Source organism: Heptranchias perlo, chromosome 31, assembly GCF_035084215.1.
Source record: "Heptranchias perlo isolate sHepPer1 chromosome 31, sHepPer1.hap1, whole genome shotgun sequence".
Classification (NCBI taxonomy): Eukaryota; Metazoa; Chordata; class Chondrichthyes; order Hexanchiformes; family Hexanchidae; genus Heptranchias; species Heptranchias perlo.
The window spans coordinates 18,814,652-18,833,006 of record NC_090355.1 but is presented as its reverse complement, the minus strand read 5'-3'; the positions used below and the strand labels follow the sequence as shown (position 1 = coordinate 18,833,006).

Here is an 18,355-nt window from a genome sequence, read left to right as displayed (position 1 = left end):
CTAAAATATCTCTACTCTTGGAAAGTGAAAGCACAACTTTGATTCAAACATTAATGAGAAAATCATATAGATAGATAGATAAACACTGCCAGTATCATAACCCATTCTCTCAAACAGCTTGGCTAAATGGAACATTCTAATTAAAATGAAACTTCATCACTGTAAATTAGAGGCTATATCTAATCTAAAAAGACTGTTTTAAAAGGGCAATATCATTAAAAACATATTTTTAAACTTGTTTTTTCCCCCTAAATTCAATAATGAAAGCTTACAGTGCATTTTCTACCAGGAATAACTATCATTTTTGTTCTAAATCTTCAAACTAAAATTCTGTTTGCAGATTCAAATACAAGATGGAGAGAGTGCAAAATAGATATATTCCTATAACGGAAAAAAGGGGTGCATCAAAGAATAGAATTCTGTGGATAAAGTAAGATTAAAACTAAACTGAAACGTAAAAGTATGTGATAAAACTAAAAAAGTGAAATATAGCAAGTGAAGTGAAGAGAGAGATTAGAATGGCCAAAAATGGAATATGAAAAAAAAATTACTAGTAGATATTAGAAAAGGGAAGTAGCAAGGGCTTTTACAAGCATATCAGAAGTAAAAGAGGGGGGCGGCTACAAACACTCAGGCATGAAGGGGGAAATCTAGTTGTAGAGGATGGAGGTATGGCAAAGATATTAAACATTTTGCTTCAGTTATAACGGTGGAAGTTGAGAATGCAGATGTACTAGAGGAGGATGCAGAACAACTGTTAGAGATAATTGTAGAAAAAGGATTGGTTCTGAAAAAAGTTAGCAGAACTCGATGTGGATAAGTCACTAGGTCCTGAAGGCATGCTGCTGAAGGAAGTCAGAGAGGAGCTAGCAGAGTCTGACCAAGTGTCTACGCAAATTGTGCTGGGGATAGCCAATGTATTACCTCTGTTCAAGGAGAGAAAAAGGATAAGTCAGGTGAATATAGACGAGTGAGGCTAACTTTAGTTGTAAGCAAACTCTTAGATTCCATAATTTGAGATAAAATTAGTGAGCATTTAGAAATGTATGGAACAATCAAGGACAGCCAACACAAATCTGTTAAAGGCATGTTGGGTTTTCACAATTTAATAGTCTTTTATTGAAGAAATGGCTGATTGGATAAATAGAATGTTGTAGTTGCAGTGTGTATGAATTTTCATTAGGCCTTTGATAAAGGATTGCACAAAAGACCTATACAAAAATTCACGAGTACAAGGAAAAATGTAGCAGCACGGAGAGAAATTTGATTGACAGACAGGAAATACGGAGAGAGGTCATGCTGGGTCCACTTCTGTCCACGGTGTGTACACACGTACACACACACACACACACACACACACATCAAAACTTACTGACGAGGCAAAAGTAGGAGCTTGGAAAGTAGGAGATGGACGATGAAAGAGTTGAGGAAGAGACAGGTTTGCGGAATGGGCAGATAGGTGGCAGTTGAAATTTAAGAAGTATAAGGTAATACATCTTGGGAGGAACAAGAAGAAATATGAGTATACAATCAAATAGGAAAATGCTGAAAGTGTGGGTGGAGAGACCTCTGGGTTTAAATACGAAATTCCTTGAAACTGTAAGTTCAGGTAGGTAAAGCCATAAAAAAGGGAATAGCTTTTTGGGCATAGGGCATAAATAGGGGCAAAGAGAACAAGAGGTAATAATAAATTTGTACAAGGCTGTTAATTGTATGATTTATATCAATTAGTGTTAATTGTATTCAGGTGGTGGGTATCAATTGGGGACTCTCGCATCCTTTTTATAGGTGTGCTTAGCTAGGGTGTGGTGTGTGTGTGTGTGAGGGGGATCTCTGAATAAAGGTGTAGATTCAGCAAGCTAATACCAGGGAGACTATAGTTATGAGGAAAGACAAGATATTGGGAGCAGAAAAGACTAAGAGGAGGTTTAATAGAGGTTTTTAAAATTATAAAAGGGATTTAATAGAGTGAATAGAGAGACTATTTCCTCTGATTGGGGTCACTGAGCATAGTCATAGAAGAAAGATGTTAAGAGTAAACTATACAAAGAGTTGTTGGAACACAGAATAAGTAGTTAAGGCAAAGACCATGTTAAAGGAAAAGGTGCTTAAATATTTGAAGCAGGGGATGTGCAAGGCAGTGGTATTAGTTTTGGATTGCTCTAGCAAAGAGTCATCACAGATAAGATGGGCTGAATGGCTTCCTCCTGTACTGTGAACTTCTGTTCTTTATAATTTTGGTTGCGGTTTACCTGGCTGATGATATGCAGTCAGTTCATATGAAACTGGTGTCCTGGGGTCCTGATAATACACATCAGGTTGCTGGGATGGGTACACAGACACTCTTGACACAGATTTTGAAGAGGGTAGTGAAGTTGAATCTGGTCCAACATGTGATGACATTATAGCCGAGGTAGAGAGCACCTGGTTCAGAATTGTCTTGGGAGGTGAACCGATTTTACTGGAAAACAAGTGTAAATTTTTGATAGCAAAATGCACAGAGAAAAAAAAAGTAGATATCCTTCGTGAAATTTTATTCATCGATGTGTTAAAATTGCTTAAAAGCAAGGAGATTTTTTCTTGACACCCTGCAAGTGATTCCATGGAAACATGTTTGACTAGAATACCTCCCCACTGTCTTTCAAAGATGTAAGCTGATAAAATGAAAATATCTCATCAATCTGGCTGCTAAGATCCTTTGGATACATGCCAATGTAGAAAATCATCAAAGGCTGCTCCCAGAAAATGTTGATACACTATTCGGAACCTACTGTAATTCAGCCTTTCAAGCCAGAAATATTTTCACCTGGAAGGGTTACAAATATTTTATATATGAAAATAAATAGTTGTGGGAATTTCAATACAATTTTAATGGGTCCAGTTCCTTTATTAGGAACCCAACCCAAATACATCAGGTGAATTAGAAAGCTGTAACCTCTTACAACACTCGTATTGAATAATTCCAACTGGCAGTGCATTCTACATTCACAAAACATAACTGGCTCCGTATCACCTCTATCCCTTCCCTGGACCCTATGGCAACCACACGGTCCAGCCATAAGCAATTTTTATTTTTAAGTGACTTCAGGAGGGATAAATCAAAATCTCAGAACTCTGTTCTAATAAAAAGGTGCATACTGAAACATTAAAACTACCTTTTCCTCTTTTGAATGCTGATTAAACTGCTGCACATTTAAACATTTTTTGTTTTAAAAAAAACCTTAAAATTACCATTGGCAATAGTAACAAACAACCGTTCAACACATTAATATGACATGCCTTGGTCTGCAATTTTAAAGGAGGAGAGATTGGGTGGACTAGGCTTGTATTCACTAGAGTTTAGATGAGAGGAGATCTCATTGAAAGGGCTAGACAGACTGGATGCAGGGAGGATGTTTCCCCTGGCTGGGGGGGGGCCCTAGCACGAGGGGCCAAGTCACTGAATATATTTAAGAAGGAGATAGATAGATTTCTAGACACAAAAAGCATCAAGGGGTATGGGGAAAGAGAGGGAATATGGTATTGAGATAGAGGATCAGCCATGATCATATTGAATGGCAGAGCAGGCTCGAAGGGCTGAACGGCCTACTCCTGCTCCCATTTTCTGTTTTTATGCATTAATCCACTTAAAATAGTGAATAAAGCCAGTAAATGCATTCACACTGGATAACCTCCTCAGTACCTCAAAAAAAAATCAGCTGCAATCCATCTTGAAGAAAATAAACTTTCACATGAGACAATACCCAGGAATGCCCCAGAAAGATATTTTGAAAAAATAAAAAAAGTCTTTAAAAGCTCCATTTTAGCACTGCATGTGTTATATATACTTCTTTTGTGGGCAAACACTACTACATCTGTAATTGCAACTCTTAGAAAACATCAGTTCACCATCAAACTTTCTGCCTCACATTCGTGCGCAAATAGTGGGACAAAGTAACGTCTGATTGGTTCTGACAGTCTCCAAGCCTACCTTCCAACTGATCTGATTCAAATGAAAAGAGCTGATTATTCTTGTGAAACATAAACTGATACATGTTGAAATGCTAACTGTCGACTTGCACAGCGATGGTCAGCATGTATGCCAATTTGAAACAAATCTCAGCTGTCTCAATGGCTGCCAAAAGTGTTCATTGTACAGGACAGATTGTAGAATAACTTGACAGTGATTAATACCAGCTATCAAGTATGGGAAATATGATAAACTAGAAATGGGGCGAGGTGGGTGATGTTATCACAGTGCATCACCTTACGGCATGCCTTACATACCTGACCCATGAGATGCAGGTTTACAACCACTAAAGAAATGCTTCAATCACAATTTTTCCCCTGAAACTAAGGATGGTAGTTTAGTACATCTATATTTTACAATACAAAAAATTGTAAGGAACTAAAGTTTTACAAAAGGAAAAAGATATATAGATATATCTTACTTTTCTGGTGGCGAGCCAGACAGTGATCCAGGTGTACTCAGACAGTTTTGTCCAATTTTTGCAATTTTCTTAGCATTCTCCAAAGAAGCTGAGGTATCTGCACAGCGTGGTATTAGTTGTGGGGTACTACTTTCTGGACTAATTATCCCATTTGGTGTCTGTACCATTTTCACAGTGGTTTCAGTGGATCCCGTTACAGAGACTATATTTCCTGCAGAAGTTGTGACTACGTTAGTGATTCCAACTTTGTTCTGTAGCGCTTGGGGTAGAGGGAAGGGCCTGACAGTAGCATTAATCTTCTTATTCCGCATCCGATACCTGTTATCAAGGATACAAATGACTACTTTTTTTTGCACAATACAACCAATACAGTAAAACTCAACTTAAAGACCATCTATCTATGTATGAATGATCAAGTGTCAAAAAACAGAATAGGTAATGCTTCCAACTTGAACATGTACACTACCACCGCAGGACAAAATTTCACAATCTGAAATAGTTTACAAGGATAGCAACAAGTCTAGTCTCACTATATTGTATGACCATCTAAAGCTAATCATATTCCAATTCTCCCCTGGCTGACATCCCATCTTCCACCCTCTATAAATTTGAGCTCCAAAATTCTGCTGCCTGTATCCTAACTTGCACCAAGTCCCATTCACCCATCACCCCTGTGCTCGCTGACCTACACTGGCTGCCGGTCCATCAACACCTCGATTTTAAAATTCTCATCCTAGTGTTCAAATCCCTTCATGGCTTCGCCCCTCCCTATTTCTGTAACCTTCTCCAACACTACCATCCTCTGAGAATTCTGCGTTTCCCCAACTCTGGCCTTTTGCGCAACCCCCACTTCCTTTGCCCCACCATTGGCGGCCGTGCCTTCAGCTGTCTAGGCCGTAAGCTCTGGAATTTCCTTCCTAAACCTCTCTGCTTCACTTTCCTCCTTTATGATGCTCCTTAAAACCTAGCTCTTTGAGTAAGCTTTTAGTCACCTGTCCTAATGTCTCCTTCTTTGGCTCAGTGTCAATTTTCGTCTGATTAACACTCCTGTGAAGCGCCTTGGGATGTTTTACTACGTTAATGGCGCTATATAAATGCAAAATTGTTATATTGTCCTAAAATGTTGGCAGCCACAAAAGATGTCTTCATTATCAAAGATATACAACTTTGTGCAAAACTGATGGTGTTAAAACTTACAATAGTATTTTTGCAACCACCTCAGAAAAAGTACTACGACTCACAGAAAACACTTAACAAAATGCTCGTTTACCGTAAATAATTACTGATTTTTAATATTTTAAACTAAGCATAATTTAAATAAGCTTTAAAGATTTTACAATAGTGGGCTTAATTATTATCCTTTCATCACTCAAATTTAGCCCAGGATGGTGGCATTAAAATCTCCTCTATGCCAGCAATAAAGTTCCTAAGCTCCCTTAGAGATGACAAAAGAGTGGCTGATGTGGGAAATGTAAATGTCCACATTAGTGTAGTCCAGATTGCATTTCTCACATTGAGGAATTGCATTGTTGAAGAAAAGTAAAAGGAGCTCAATAATCCAACTGGCCATGCTAGATTTAACCTGAAAGTACTTGATACAATGGTGCCCAAAACTGCCTGAAAGGGTGGTGGAAACAGATTCAATAATAACTTTCAAAAGGGAATTGGATAAATACTCAAAGGGGAAAAATTTGCAGGGCTATGAGGGAAGAGCAGGGGAGTGGGACTAATTGGATAGTTCTTTCAAAAAGCCAGCACAGGCACGATGTGCCAAATGGCCTCCTTCTGTGCTGTATCATTCTATTCTATGATTTCTCAGCTGACATTCCTCACCAATGAGCATACTTTCACTGCTGAGTTTGGAGGGGGAAAGGCAGGAGGCATGGCATGAGAAAATCGACTTGTTTTCTACAAAGAATAAGACAAAGAAATCATTTGAAAGACACAAATAATTAAAAATACATACTTTTCTAACTCCTCTTGGGAGTGAGCAAAGGTACAGTTCGCTCCACGAGGACAACCTCCTTGTTGTCGAAGATCTCGGCACATACTGGTTTTGTATTTGCTGTTTGGCTGTGGCTGAAAACAACAACGAATGAAGTACTTTTATGATTATGAAAGTCTGGTTTTTGTTATGGCTTTAGCAATTACAATTTGCCATCATCAATAGCAATGAATTGTTTTAGTTCAATACTGATGAACAATTACACCTTAAAATGTTTGCTGTGAAATAAATGGAAAACTATTTTCAATATACAGTCTACTCATTTAAACGGCAAATTACATCAATGTTATAAGCTAAACGCATAATATCAACTGTGCAATGAAATTTATTTTCAAGAACAGAATTGAGGGGCAGAGTGACTGGAAAATTCTGGCAGACAAAAAATGTTCATTTTCTCAAAATCAATTCAAAAGCAAAAAATAGTTCCGTGCATGTCTTTAAACTGCTTTTGAAGGAATGTTTCTCTTTACAATCACAGCTAGTTCCAATTTTGTTCTAGTTTTTTATTAAAAATAATGTGAACTGCAGTAAGAAGGGACTCCGTTTAAAAAACACCTCACAAAACAGAAGGTCTTACTTGTGGTGCTTCGTGACCTTTTTTACTGAAGTTCTGGATGAAATCCACAAGTCCATGAACCACAGTCTTTACAGCTACCATTGCATTCTCTAGTTGTTCCCATGTTGGAGGTGCTGCATCTTAAAGACAAAAGGCACAAATAGTATTTTTCTCTCTGCAATTTCTGAAACAATATAGCATAATCTATTAAAGACTGAAGTTATATTGAAACCCTGATAACTGTTGCATTAGATTTATTTGGCCTCATGTGAGTTGCAAAATTTATTTTACTCCAATTTTCATTTGGTTTTCCTCCCTTTTCTGAATGCAGAAATTCATACACACATATAGGGTTCCACTTGCGACAAGCAGCTTTTTGGGGTACCTCATCCAAATGGTGCAATCCAGGATGGTGGCCATTTCTGGTTATTCATGGTGAAATTATCATTCACAAATCTGCTCCTATCCTAGCATACACATTTCCAGCGGCAGATATTGGATAATGATCAGGAGTGGAAACCCTTCCTAGACCAAGGCCAATTTTAGAACTTTTACTGCTGCTCTAGTAGAATTTAACATAAACTACCAAGAATCAATTATAGGACTTTACTGGGCTGTATGGCCCAGGGTCATACCATATGGTGCACTTTCAAACTGAGCCATTCAGGTTCCATTGAAACAACCATGTTCAAAAAGGATAATGCTTAGCAACGTATTTTCCCATAAAAATAGGAAAGAGTCAGTTAAGAAGTTGGCACCAAGCAATCTAAAACACTGAAGAATGTACTGTTTAAGCAATGCACAGGCAAACAGTTTGACCAATGGGCACAATGTCACTGAGGCACAATTACAGTTAGTTACCTGGAAGAAATAAACTGGCTCCTATAAAACAGCCTGAAAACATCAAGATAAATATATACACAACATATTTCCATTTAAATTTGACTGACTTCTAGTTTGGAAACATATTAAGTCATATATACCTGGGTTAGGATCTATATTTGCCAAAAGTTCGAGATGGGATCGTAGTCGGTTCAGATTAGCTGGATCTGTTGTCCGTTGCAGGACTATCGTCAATTCCTGGACACTCTTTGCAAAAGATTCTGGGGATTGGAGCTAAATACAGAAACAGAGATAGAGGTAAGGACTTGTTTAAAATAAACAATTGAAGCACGATTTCTGTAATTCCTAAACAAAATTATCTATTGCACAATTCGTTTTGTGGCAAAGATTTACAGGAAACTGTACTGCAGGTTTAGCCATCACTCTCAAACTGGTAAAGAGAAATCTGATATTAGATTTCACATCTGTCACCTGGCAAAGCAACTAACTAAAGTTTAAAAAAGTCTACAGCACCAGAGAGATATTGTAAAATCACAAGCCACATTCATTCTAAATTGGTTAGTTCAAGTCAGTTTGGTCAGAATTTCAACATGCATTACATATAGTGACTGCCTAGCTGAACAAAGAAATCCTAATTTAAAAGTGCAAAATAAGAGAAAATATGCCTCTGGAGATTGTGTGAATATTTAACACAAACTATTTGAGGAACTTTTTTGCCTTCACTTAAATAAGATCAGGGTGAAAATGAAACTTCCTCAACCAACTTCTGCTTTTATGGAGAATGAAGCTCCTTTGAAAAATGATTGAACAAGACTACAAACACACACATATCACATCAGAGTTTTCTGAAAACATTCTCCATTTTCTTTTTCGGTCATTACTGCAATCGTACATTCTGATCCTTGATAATTTGTGTGTGATCTGTTTTAAGCACGCTCAGATAGAATTATTATAGCAAGAATCAGTTATCACTGAACACATCGGAACAGCAGCATCACATCCCTTCATGATGTGCCTGTTCGTGCTGAACTGTTAAGACAACAGCAACCATATTTTTTTTTTATTCGTTCATGGGATCTGGGCGTTGCTGGCGAGGCCAGCATTTATTGCCCATCCCTAATTGCCCTCGAGAAGGTGGTGGTGAGCCGCCTTCTTGAACCGCTGCAGTCCGTGTGGTGACGGTTCTCCCACAGTGCTGTTAGGAAGGGAGTTCCAGGATTTTGACCCAGCGACAATGAAGGAACGGAGATATATTTCCAAGTCGGGATGGTGTGTGACTTGGAGGGGAACGTGCAGGTGGTGTTGTTCCCATGTGCCTGCTGCTCTTGTCCTTCTAGGTGGTAGAGGTCGCGGGTTTGGGAGGTGCTGTTGAAGAAGCCTTGGCGAGTTGCTGCAGTGCATCCTGTGGATGGTACACACTGCAGCCACAGTGCGCCGGTGGTGAAGGGAGTGAATGTTTAGGGTGGTGGATGGGGTGCCAATCAAGCGGGCTGCTTTATCTTGGATGGTGTTGAGCTTCTTGAGTGTTGTTGGAGCTGCACTCATCCAAGCAAGTGGAGAGTATTCCATCACATTCCTGACTTGTGCCTTGTAGATGGTGGAAAGGCTTTGGGGAGTCAGGAGGTGAGTCACTTGCCGCAGAATACCCAGCCTCTGACCTGCTCTCGTAGCCACAGTATTTATATGGCTGGTCCAGTTAAGTTTCTGGTCAATGGTGACCCCCAGGATGTTGATGGTGGGGGATTCGGCGATGGTAATGCCGTTGAATGTCAAGGGCAGGTGGTTAGACTCTCTCTTGTTGGAGATGGTCATTGCCTGGCACTTATCTGGCACGAATGTTACTTGCCACTTATGAGCCCAAGCCTGGATGTTGTCCAGGTCTTGCTGCATGCGGGATCGGACTGCTTCATTATTTGAGGGGTTGCGAATGGAACTGAACACTGTGCAGTCATCAGCGACCATCCCCATTTCTGACCTTATGATGGAGGGAAGGTCATTGATGAAGCAGCTGAAGATGGTTGGGCCTAGGACACTGCCCTGAGGAACTCCTGCAGCAATGTCCTGGGGCTGAGATGATTGGCCTCCAACAACCACTGCCATCTTCCTTTTTGCTAGGTATGACTCCAGCCACTGGAGAGTTTTCCCCCTGATTCCCATTGACTTCAATTTTACTAGGGCTCCTTGGTGCCACACTCGGTCAAATGCTGCCTTGATGTCAAGGGCAGTCACTCTCACCTCACCATATGCAGCATGCAAAGCCCATATGTGCGTCAAATAACTAATAACTAATGCAGAGGTCACTAGAAAGTTGCTGGAAAGACTCTCTGGCTGCAATACTACTGGACTGGGGGCATTATTTACTGCTATGCCACATTCGGACTGTAGTTGTTACACATGAGTAACCTTAATTGGGTTTGAAAGTGCAGTTTTCAGCCATTTAAAATGCTGAACTATTAATAACCATGACAGAGTTATCCAATAAATCTGACATATAAGAATGTAAATACTTTTAAAATGATATTACAATTTTTTTGTAATCCAATAATACAAGTCTTAGAAAGGTAGGAATGAAAGAAATCTGGCTTTTAATTAGCATTTTATTCATAAACTAAACTTTTCACATCTGCAAGAGAAAATAGCCAGACAATTCGTGTTTTATAAATCTGTTCTAGGCTGAAGATGGTGTAGATTAGAACTTTTTAAATTCTGCTGGTAAAAGTCAGTATTATTCACAGGTCTTCTACAAGACACACCTTATCAATGATAGACTGCATGTGTGATTTATGCGCCAAGTCTCCATACAGAAGAGAAGACCACTGCTCAGGGGAAATTCGAAGTCCTGCCTCCATGGCAATATGAACAATCTGTGCATCATGCTCCCTGCGCAAAGCTTCATAAGTACGAAACTCTTCTTTCAGTTGCATCAGAGAAGAGTCTTCATCCCTTTTAGTAACCTACAGAAAAACATCCCACAATGAGTCATGGTTTTCCACATACATACAATGCCCCTTCCAAAAAAGTGTATAAACAACTTAACTGCCTACAAATGGTTTCTCTTGAATAGTATAATTTTCTAATTAAACTGTCTTCTCATGTAGGATAATTATATTTAAATAATGACCTGCCATTGTAGGAGAGATTAAATCATAATCTTTCAAAAATAATTCATTATGGTTTCTGCTTTCCTGGCTAGGCTGAATACCAGTTTGAGACCACACATATGAAAATGTGTATTTTTAGCACTGCATTTGCAATAAATTAGCCGCCAACCTTTTTAAAAATGGTAAATTTTTAATCTTTATTTACCAGAGGAGTTAGTGCTAGTGCTTTGTTTAGTAGCAAACAAGGAAAAGAAATCACAACCATAGTGAAATTGCCATCAGGAGGTAGAAGAGAAAGAAAGAAAATAAATTATTCATATGAAGACAAGAAAACAGCAATACACACTGCAAGTGATTTTTCTCTAACTTTATGTTCCTTCAACAAATTCACCACCTCTAATGATAACCTGAAAGTACATAATGTTTAAACAATTAATTACCAGAATGTGCCTTGAAGTTTATACGGACATCAAACACCCTGTTGATATAATAGATGATGGCAATTCCTGTTGCAATGAACTGTGCTTTTAAGAATATGGATCCTCAGCCATTATTTCCCAGGCAGTAAGTTCATAATCATGCTAAACGGCAGAAGCAGCATGCTATAGACAGAACTAAGTGATCCCACAACCAACGGATCAGATCAAAGCTCTGCACTCCTGCCACATCCAGTCATGAATGGTGGTGGACAATTAAACAACTAATGGGGGGAGGAGGAGGCTTCGTGAACATCCCCATCCTCCATGATGGCAGAGCCTAGCACGTGAGTGCAAAAGACAAGGCTGAAGTGTTTGCAACCATCTTCAGCCAAAAGTGCTGAGTGGATGATCCATCTCTGCCTCCTCCCGAGATCCCCATCATCACAAAAGCAGGTATTCAACCAATTCGATACACTCCACGTGATATCAAGAAACGGCTGTGCGCACTGAATTTAGCAAAGGCTAAAGACCCCGACAACATCCCGGCTGTAGTGTTGAAGACTTGTACTCCAGAACTAGCCGTGCCTCTAGCCAAGCTGTTCCAGTACAGACACAACACTGGCATCTATCCAACAAAGTGGAAAATTGCCCAGGTATGTCATGCAGGACAAATCCAATCCGGCCAATTACCGCCCCATCAGTCTACTCTCAATCATCAACAAAATGATGGAAGGTGTCGTCATTCGTGCTATCAAGCTGCACTTACTCAACAGTAACCTCCTCACCGATGCTCAGTTTGGGTTCCACCAGGACCACTCGGCTCTAGTCCTCATTACAGCCTTGGTCCAAACATGGACAAAAGAGCTGAATTCCAGAGGTGAGGTGAGATGAGAGTGAGTGCCCTTGACCAAGCGTGGCATCAAGGAGCCCTAGTAAAATTGAAGTCGATGGGAATCAGGGGGGAAAACTCTCCAGTGGCTGGAGTTATACCTAGCACAAAGGAAGATGGTAGTGGTTGATGGAGGCCAATTATCTAATCCTCAAGACATCGCTGCAGGAATTCCTCAGGGCAGTGTCCTAGGCCCAACCATCTTCAGCGGCTCACCACCACCTTCTCGAGGGCAATTAGGGATGGGCAATAAATGCTGGCCTTGCCAGTGATGCCCACATCCCGTGAACGAATAAAAAAAAAAGCTGCTTCATCAATGACCTTCCCTGCATCATAAGGTCAGAATAGGGGATGTTTGCTGATGATTGCACAGTGTTCAGTTCCATTCACAACTCCTCAGATAATGAAGCAGTCCGTGCCCCCACGCAGCAAGACCTGGACAACGTCCAGGCTTGGGCTCATAAGTGGTAAGTAACATTCACACTAGAAAAGTGCCAGGCAATGACCATCTCCAACAAGAGAGAGTCTAACCACCTCCCCTTGACATTCAACGGCATTACCATTGCCAAATCCCCCATCAACATCCTGGGGATCACCACTGACCAGAAACTAAACTGAACCAGCCACATAAATACTGTGGCTACAAGAGCAGGTCAGAGGTTGGGTATTCTGTGGCAAGTGACTCACCTCCTGATTCCCCAAAGCCTTTCCACCATCTACAAGGCACAAGTCAAGAATGTGATGGAATACTCTCCACTTGCCTGAATGAGTGCAGCTCCAACAACACTCAAGATGCTCAACACCATCCAGGACAAAGCAGCCCACTTGATCAGCACTCCATCCACCACCGTAAACATTCACTTCCTCCACCACCAGCGCACCGTGGCTGCAGTGTATCATCTACATGCCCTGCAGCAACTCGCCAAGGCTTCTTCGACAGCACCTCCCAAACCCGCGACCTCTACTGTCTAGAAGGACAAGGGCAGCAGGCACATGGGAACAACACCACCTGCACATTCCCCTCCAAGTCACACACTATCCTGACTTGGAAATATATCTCCGTTCCTTCATCGTCGCTGGGTCAAAATCCTGGAACTCCCTACCTAACAGCACTGCGGGAGAACCTTCACCATACGGCCTGCAGCGGTTCAAGAAGGCAGCTCACCACCGCCTTCTCAAGGGCAATTGGGGATGGGGAATAAATGCTGGCCTTGCCAGCGACACCCACATCCCATGAATGAATAAAAAAAAAATCTCCTATATGCCATCAGTTGAGGTGGAAGGAATATACTTTTCCACCAGGAGGAGCAGAAAAAAAAAGCATAGGGAACACCACCACAGGATGTTCCTCAGCACCTTCTCGTGGTCAGCTCAAGTGTAGCACTAGCAAAGGCTTGACAGCAGGTTGCCTGTGCCCCCTTTCAGACAATGTCATGTAAAGTGAAGAGACTCAAGGAGTCGCGGTCACTTAAAAACAGAATTAATAAAAAAATTAGTAAGAGATTGGAGAATGGCAGTGCTTTGTAAAAGTAAAAAAACCCAGTAAAAACCATATTCATGCACTTGGTACATTAAAGTCAGGAGCAAAGAAAATCCAGCTTGCTAATACAATTCAAGTTACACACAATCTTTTAGTCAAAATAAGAGAGTTGATTTTTTTTCTTAAAAATCTAAATTACTTTGGCTGCTGGAGAGAAAATCTGATAAACATGGTAAATACAGATGAAGGTTGTACCTTGAAACATGAAGCACGGTACAAGAGTTGTACCACATGACCAATACTAGTTTTAGATGCCTGAGGGAACCTTGGTTCAAGCCTCTGAACAACAAAGAGAACCAGCACTTTCCTAGAGAGTGCTGACCCATCTTCCAATGCAAGTAAGACCAGTTTAAGAGCTTCTTCCTGCATAGCTGATAAAAGAAGAATGGAAAACACAAGCATTATAATTCAGACACATTTAAAAATTCTAAAAAGTATTTTGTTAGGTAAAGGTATCAAAGGATATACAGCAAAGGTGAGAAAATGGAGTTAAGATACAGATCAGCCTTGATCTAACTGAATGGCGGAACAGGCTCGAGGGGCTGAATGGCCTACTCCTGTTCCTATGTATTTACTTACACTATACAATAAATATACCAATACAAGAGGAATGGCTCCTCACCTGGAAGGAACAAAGACCCAAACCATCAACATCCCAAAACCACTCCACCCGTACAGAAATACTGCAAATCAAATATAAGCGACCCTCAAAATGGTCAAGTATGTACAGTCAGGCAATTTATGGTACCCATCCTGCAAACATAATGTGACTAAAACTCAATCAAACCCAAACAAATATTAAATTGTAAAAGCTAAACACACAACACTCTTGTTTTCTGAAATGTTTAGCATTACACATTAGGGAAAAATGCATTTTTTTTCCCTCTTTGGAGCAATTGTAAATTGGTGATTTAAAAAAAAGGTTTGTTTTTCCTTATTACGTATAACTTCAGGTGCAATACTGCACAAACTAAACAGAATAAAGGTTATAACGACAGATTTTGAACAAAAATAGCTTTTTCTTGTTACAAATGGCAATGTTTAAAAAACTTGTTAAACCATAACCACTTTGATAAATAGTATTTTTGTCTCATCACTTACCTGGTCCCAAAAACTGGCAACCTCGGGCCCTGACTGCTGCCCACAAATTGGCCGATAGCTGCTGGGGATTCTGATGCTGCAGAATGAGCTCAGTAACTGTCCTTTCTCCCAGTGATCTTGCTGCCCGCATTGCCCGAACACGACCTTCCTCCTCTACCAACTGACAGTTAACCAAGGTAACCAGTTTTCTCTGCATTGGCCGACTCAGTGCACTCTGATTTAAATTTGCAACACCTGAACAAAGTTAAATTACTAAATCAGTTACAAAATTGTTGAAGCTCATATTACTCATGCATATCCTTTGAACACTGAATTTCCTTTGTAGCGGTATCATGCAACATTTTCCAGATCAAAAAGAAAAAATGCCAAACACCAACATTTAAGGAATTTGCCATATCAAGTCTTGAACAATTAGATAAATATGAACTTAGTTTTGTGAAAAAATGCCAATTAATGACCACTGTGGAAAAACTTGCCACATTTTCAGCCCTTAACCTTTGACAAAGGCAAGGATTTCCATAAAATCAACATCAAAAATGCACAGCAACTAGTATGTTTGTTTTCTTTTTAAAAAATACTATAATGTAAACTGGCATAGCTAACCATCTGTTCGGCTACAAGCAGCACATTTCAAATTGTACATCAAGTATTATTGGTACAAATTAATCATTTTATGACTTTTCACAAAATATTAAATGAATATTACTACATCTGGGAATTTCAGTTAGAAAGGTCTTGATGTTGTGCAACAATCTACTGAAATAGTGTACAGTTTTTTAATACATTTTAATTACAAATACTCATAAGTGAACCATCAATGGAATAGTGTGCACCACTTTAAAGATGCCCACAGAACAGTTATCACCAAGGCAACACTGGGGTATTCTGAGTTTAATAGCTTAAGAGGTGTTCTAAATGAAAATGAGGGTGCACGGAAATAAAAACCCAATAACCATCATAAAAGTCAGATCAGTAGTGATGTTGTTGATTTCTAGACAGAAAATACTGTCACTTAAATACCTTAATTTTGATAATAGTCAGCTAATAATACATGTATCTGTCTATTATAATAATAGAAACAGCGAGTGGTTGCAAGAGTGTGAAGCAATTGCACCTTTAGTTGGCATTGTAAACATAACTGGACCAATCAATTGATTGCAATGTAGCCAGATGTGACAGCTCTTCTCAGAGCACAGGTATCCCAGGCACCAGCCTTTCAGGTAAAAATCTTGCTAACAGGAATATGTAAATTGTAAGTGAACGGAGGTAACGGTCACAGAACAAACATATTTCACCTCCACCACTGAACAAGATTCCACCCCACCCACTTCTAAGCAAGATCTCGTGCCCACCCGCCCCCGCCCATCCTCGGTGAACAAGAAACACTGGTCTGTTGGAAAACTACAAAAGGCAAAGACTGTCCCCTCCTCAAGGCATATTGGCCACCCCCTCCAGTAAGGTTTCAGAGCCCCCAGGCCTCCAAGCAAGTTTGAAGCTCCTTCTACACTCCCTCCTACCCACCCCCCTCCCTCTGTGGAGCCCATATCAGGAATACTCCCAGCTAAATGAAGAAAAAGCAGAAATGCAACATCCAAAATTTTCAGAGGAGTGTCGAATAGAAGACTGCAACTCCAAGTAACCTGAGAGGATCAAGTGTCTCCCACTTGCAACTGAGCAACAAGTCATGGATTACATTCATTTGTCCCCCCCAACCCTCCTGCTGGCTCAAATTCCCATTCATTGCATCTCTCCTTCCATCTCCCCTACATGTTGGCTGTATTACCTATTCCAACCAACCAGCTGGCTGCCATTCCCTCCCCTCCCCAATCTTCCTGACTGGCTGCAGTTCCCCCACAAATGATCCCTACTATGTCACTCCCGATTAACAGTACCTCCCAACTGCAATTCTCATCCACACCACCTCCTTCCCCTGGCTGTGTTTCACCTCCCCCCATGCCTTGCTGTTCCATGCCTCAATACTCTTATTCCCACTGATCTGAATTTCCCTTCCTCAACACTTTTCCTCCCCCTCCCCTCCCCTCCCCTGGTCTCTTCCCTTTCCACCATTTCCCTCCCCACTCCCTTTCCCCTCCTCTGCATTCCTCCCGCTTCCCTGCTCTCCCACTCCACTTCCCCATCCCAACTGCCTCTTCCTCCCCACTTTCCCCTTCCCCACTCTCCCACATTGGTTCCAATATTCCCCACCCTCTAGCCCTGCTTGAGCTGAAAACTTTAAATTGGTCTTCACAACCTAAGGCCATAGGAGACTGACAAGTTAATATATTAAAATTGATGAGTGGATCGCAACGCTCCGTTCTAAAATGCATTGAAAACTTCAGTGTCAGGCTCTGTCTATAGCCTATAGGTGGCGCTGTGATAGAGATCTATAATTAAATGTTCTCCTTTTGAGTTAACAATGTGTGACAGGCTGCCTTAATGTAGATCGATTCGACATAATAATGTGTTTGAGCAGAAAAGGGAATTAAAAAGGTCCAATAAATTGGGAGTGCAAAACGTGGATAACATGAGGTGCAGTGCTGGGTAGATCGTTGTAAAAATTCAGGGGTGAATGTGTGTATCAAAAAAAAAAATTGGAGGGTTAAAAAACCATTTATTAGAATTGGTTTACAATAACATAAAAAAGCAAAATGCAGTTCAAATCAGGTGAGAAGAATTTGGGAATGTATAGGAGTAATAAAAATCAGAATTAAAAAAAGGCGTTGCTCTATAGATGAAAATTGTGGCCCTGCTGCATCACACCCCATGATGCTGAACTTTGGTTCCAAGGTCCCAATGTGCATCCATGCCAAACTGAGGCTCTAAGGTCATGGCAAACTTTGTTCCAATGCACTATGGCCTCACAATATTTAACGTTCACTATAATGCTGAGGGACTGTGGCTTTTCCTGCAGACAGCATTTCATGGCCTCCACCCCCCCTCCCTCCCATATTGGAACAATCGCCACCTTCTCTCAGGCTTGGAGAGGATTTTCTAGGCCGACAGACGCAGTTTGATGACCTACCCCAATTCCCTTCCTCTTTCACCTCCCCCCAACTCATTACTTTTACCCCACTCACTTCCCCTCTTCCCATCCCCCTTCCAATTATTCTCTTTGCCCTCGAACCCTGCTTAGCATCATTACTGCCCTCGGTCTCGATTCCCTGTGTGTAACACCATGGGAGAATAACCAGTAATTCAATAAATATACAGGAAGAAAGAAGCAGCTGGAAAATTATAGTCTTGTTTTCGAGGCTGTCCTGGTTGATTAGAACTAGTTACGTTAATCAAAACATCCTGAAGTACAAATTTTAAACAGCTTTATATGATTGCACAAAATGAAACATTTGCAAAAAATTTTTTAAAAACCTTTAAACTCGGTTGATTTTAAATCTGAGAGGCTGGCATTGCGAGTACACGTCTACAAATGGATTTTGTGCTCATATAGATGAGTCCAATGAATGCATTTTCCAG

General features: G+C 40.5%; 1 protein-coding gene across 5 annotated transcripts in view; it reads right to left on the bottom strand.

Annotated features, from left to right (window-relative positions):
- Nucleotides 1-18,355, bottom strand: part of rc3h2 (ring finger and CCCH-type domains 2) — a 100,416-nt gene that overhangs the window by 32,718 nt on the left and 49,343 nt on the right. For all 5 annotated transcript variants that reach the window (XM_067969671.1, XM_067969674.1, XM_067969672.1 and 2 more), the window contains 8 exons: nucleotides 14,885-15,118; nucleotides 13,979-14,154; nucleotides 10,588-10,788; nucleotides 7,975-8,107; nucleotides 7,013-7,131; nucleotides 6,397-6,509; nucleotides 4,431-4,748; nucleotides 2,253-2,461 (listed from right to left, as the gene is read on the bottom strand). In XM_067969671.1, the coding sequence (XP_067825772.1) occupies nucleotides 2,253-2,461; nucleotides 4,431-4,748; nucleotides 6,397-6,509; nucleotides 7,013-7,131; nucleotides 7,975-8,107; nucleotides 10,588-10,788; nucleotides 13,979-14,154; nucleotides 14,885-15,118 (1,503 nt within the window). The remainder of the gene's footprint in view (nucleotides 1-2,252; nucleotides 2,462-4,430; nucleotides 4,749-6,396; nucleotides 6,510-7,012; nucleotides 7,132-7,974; nucleotides 8,108-10,587; nucleotides 10,789-13,978; nucleotides 14,155-14,884; nucleotides 15,119-18,355) is intronic.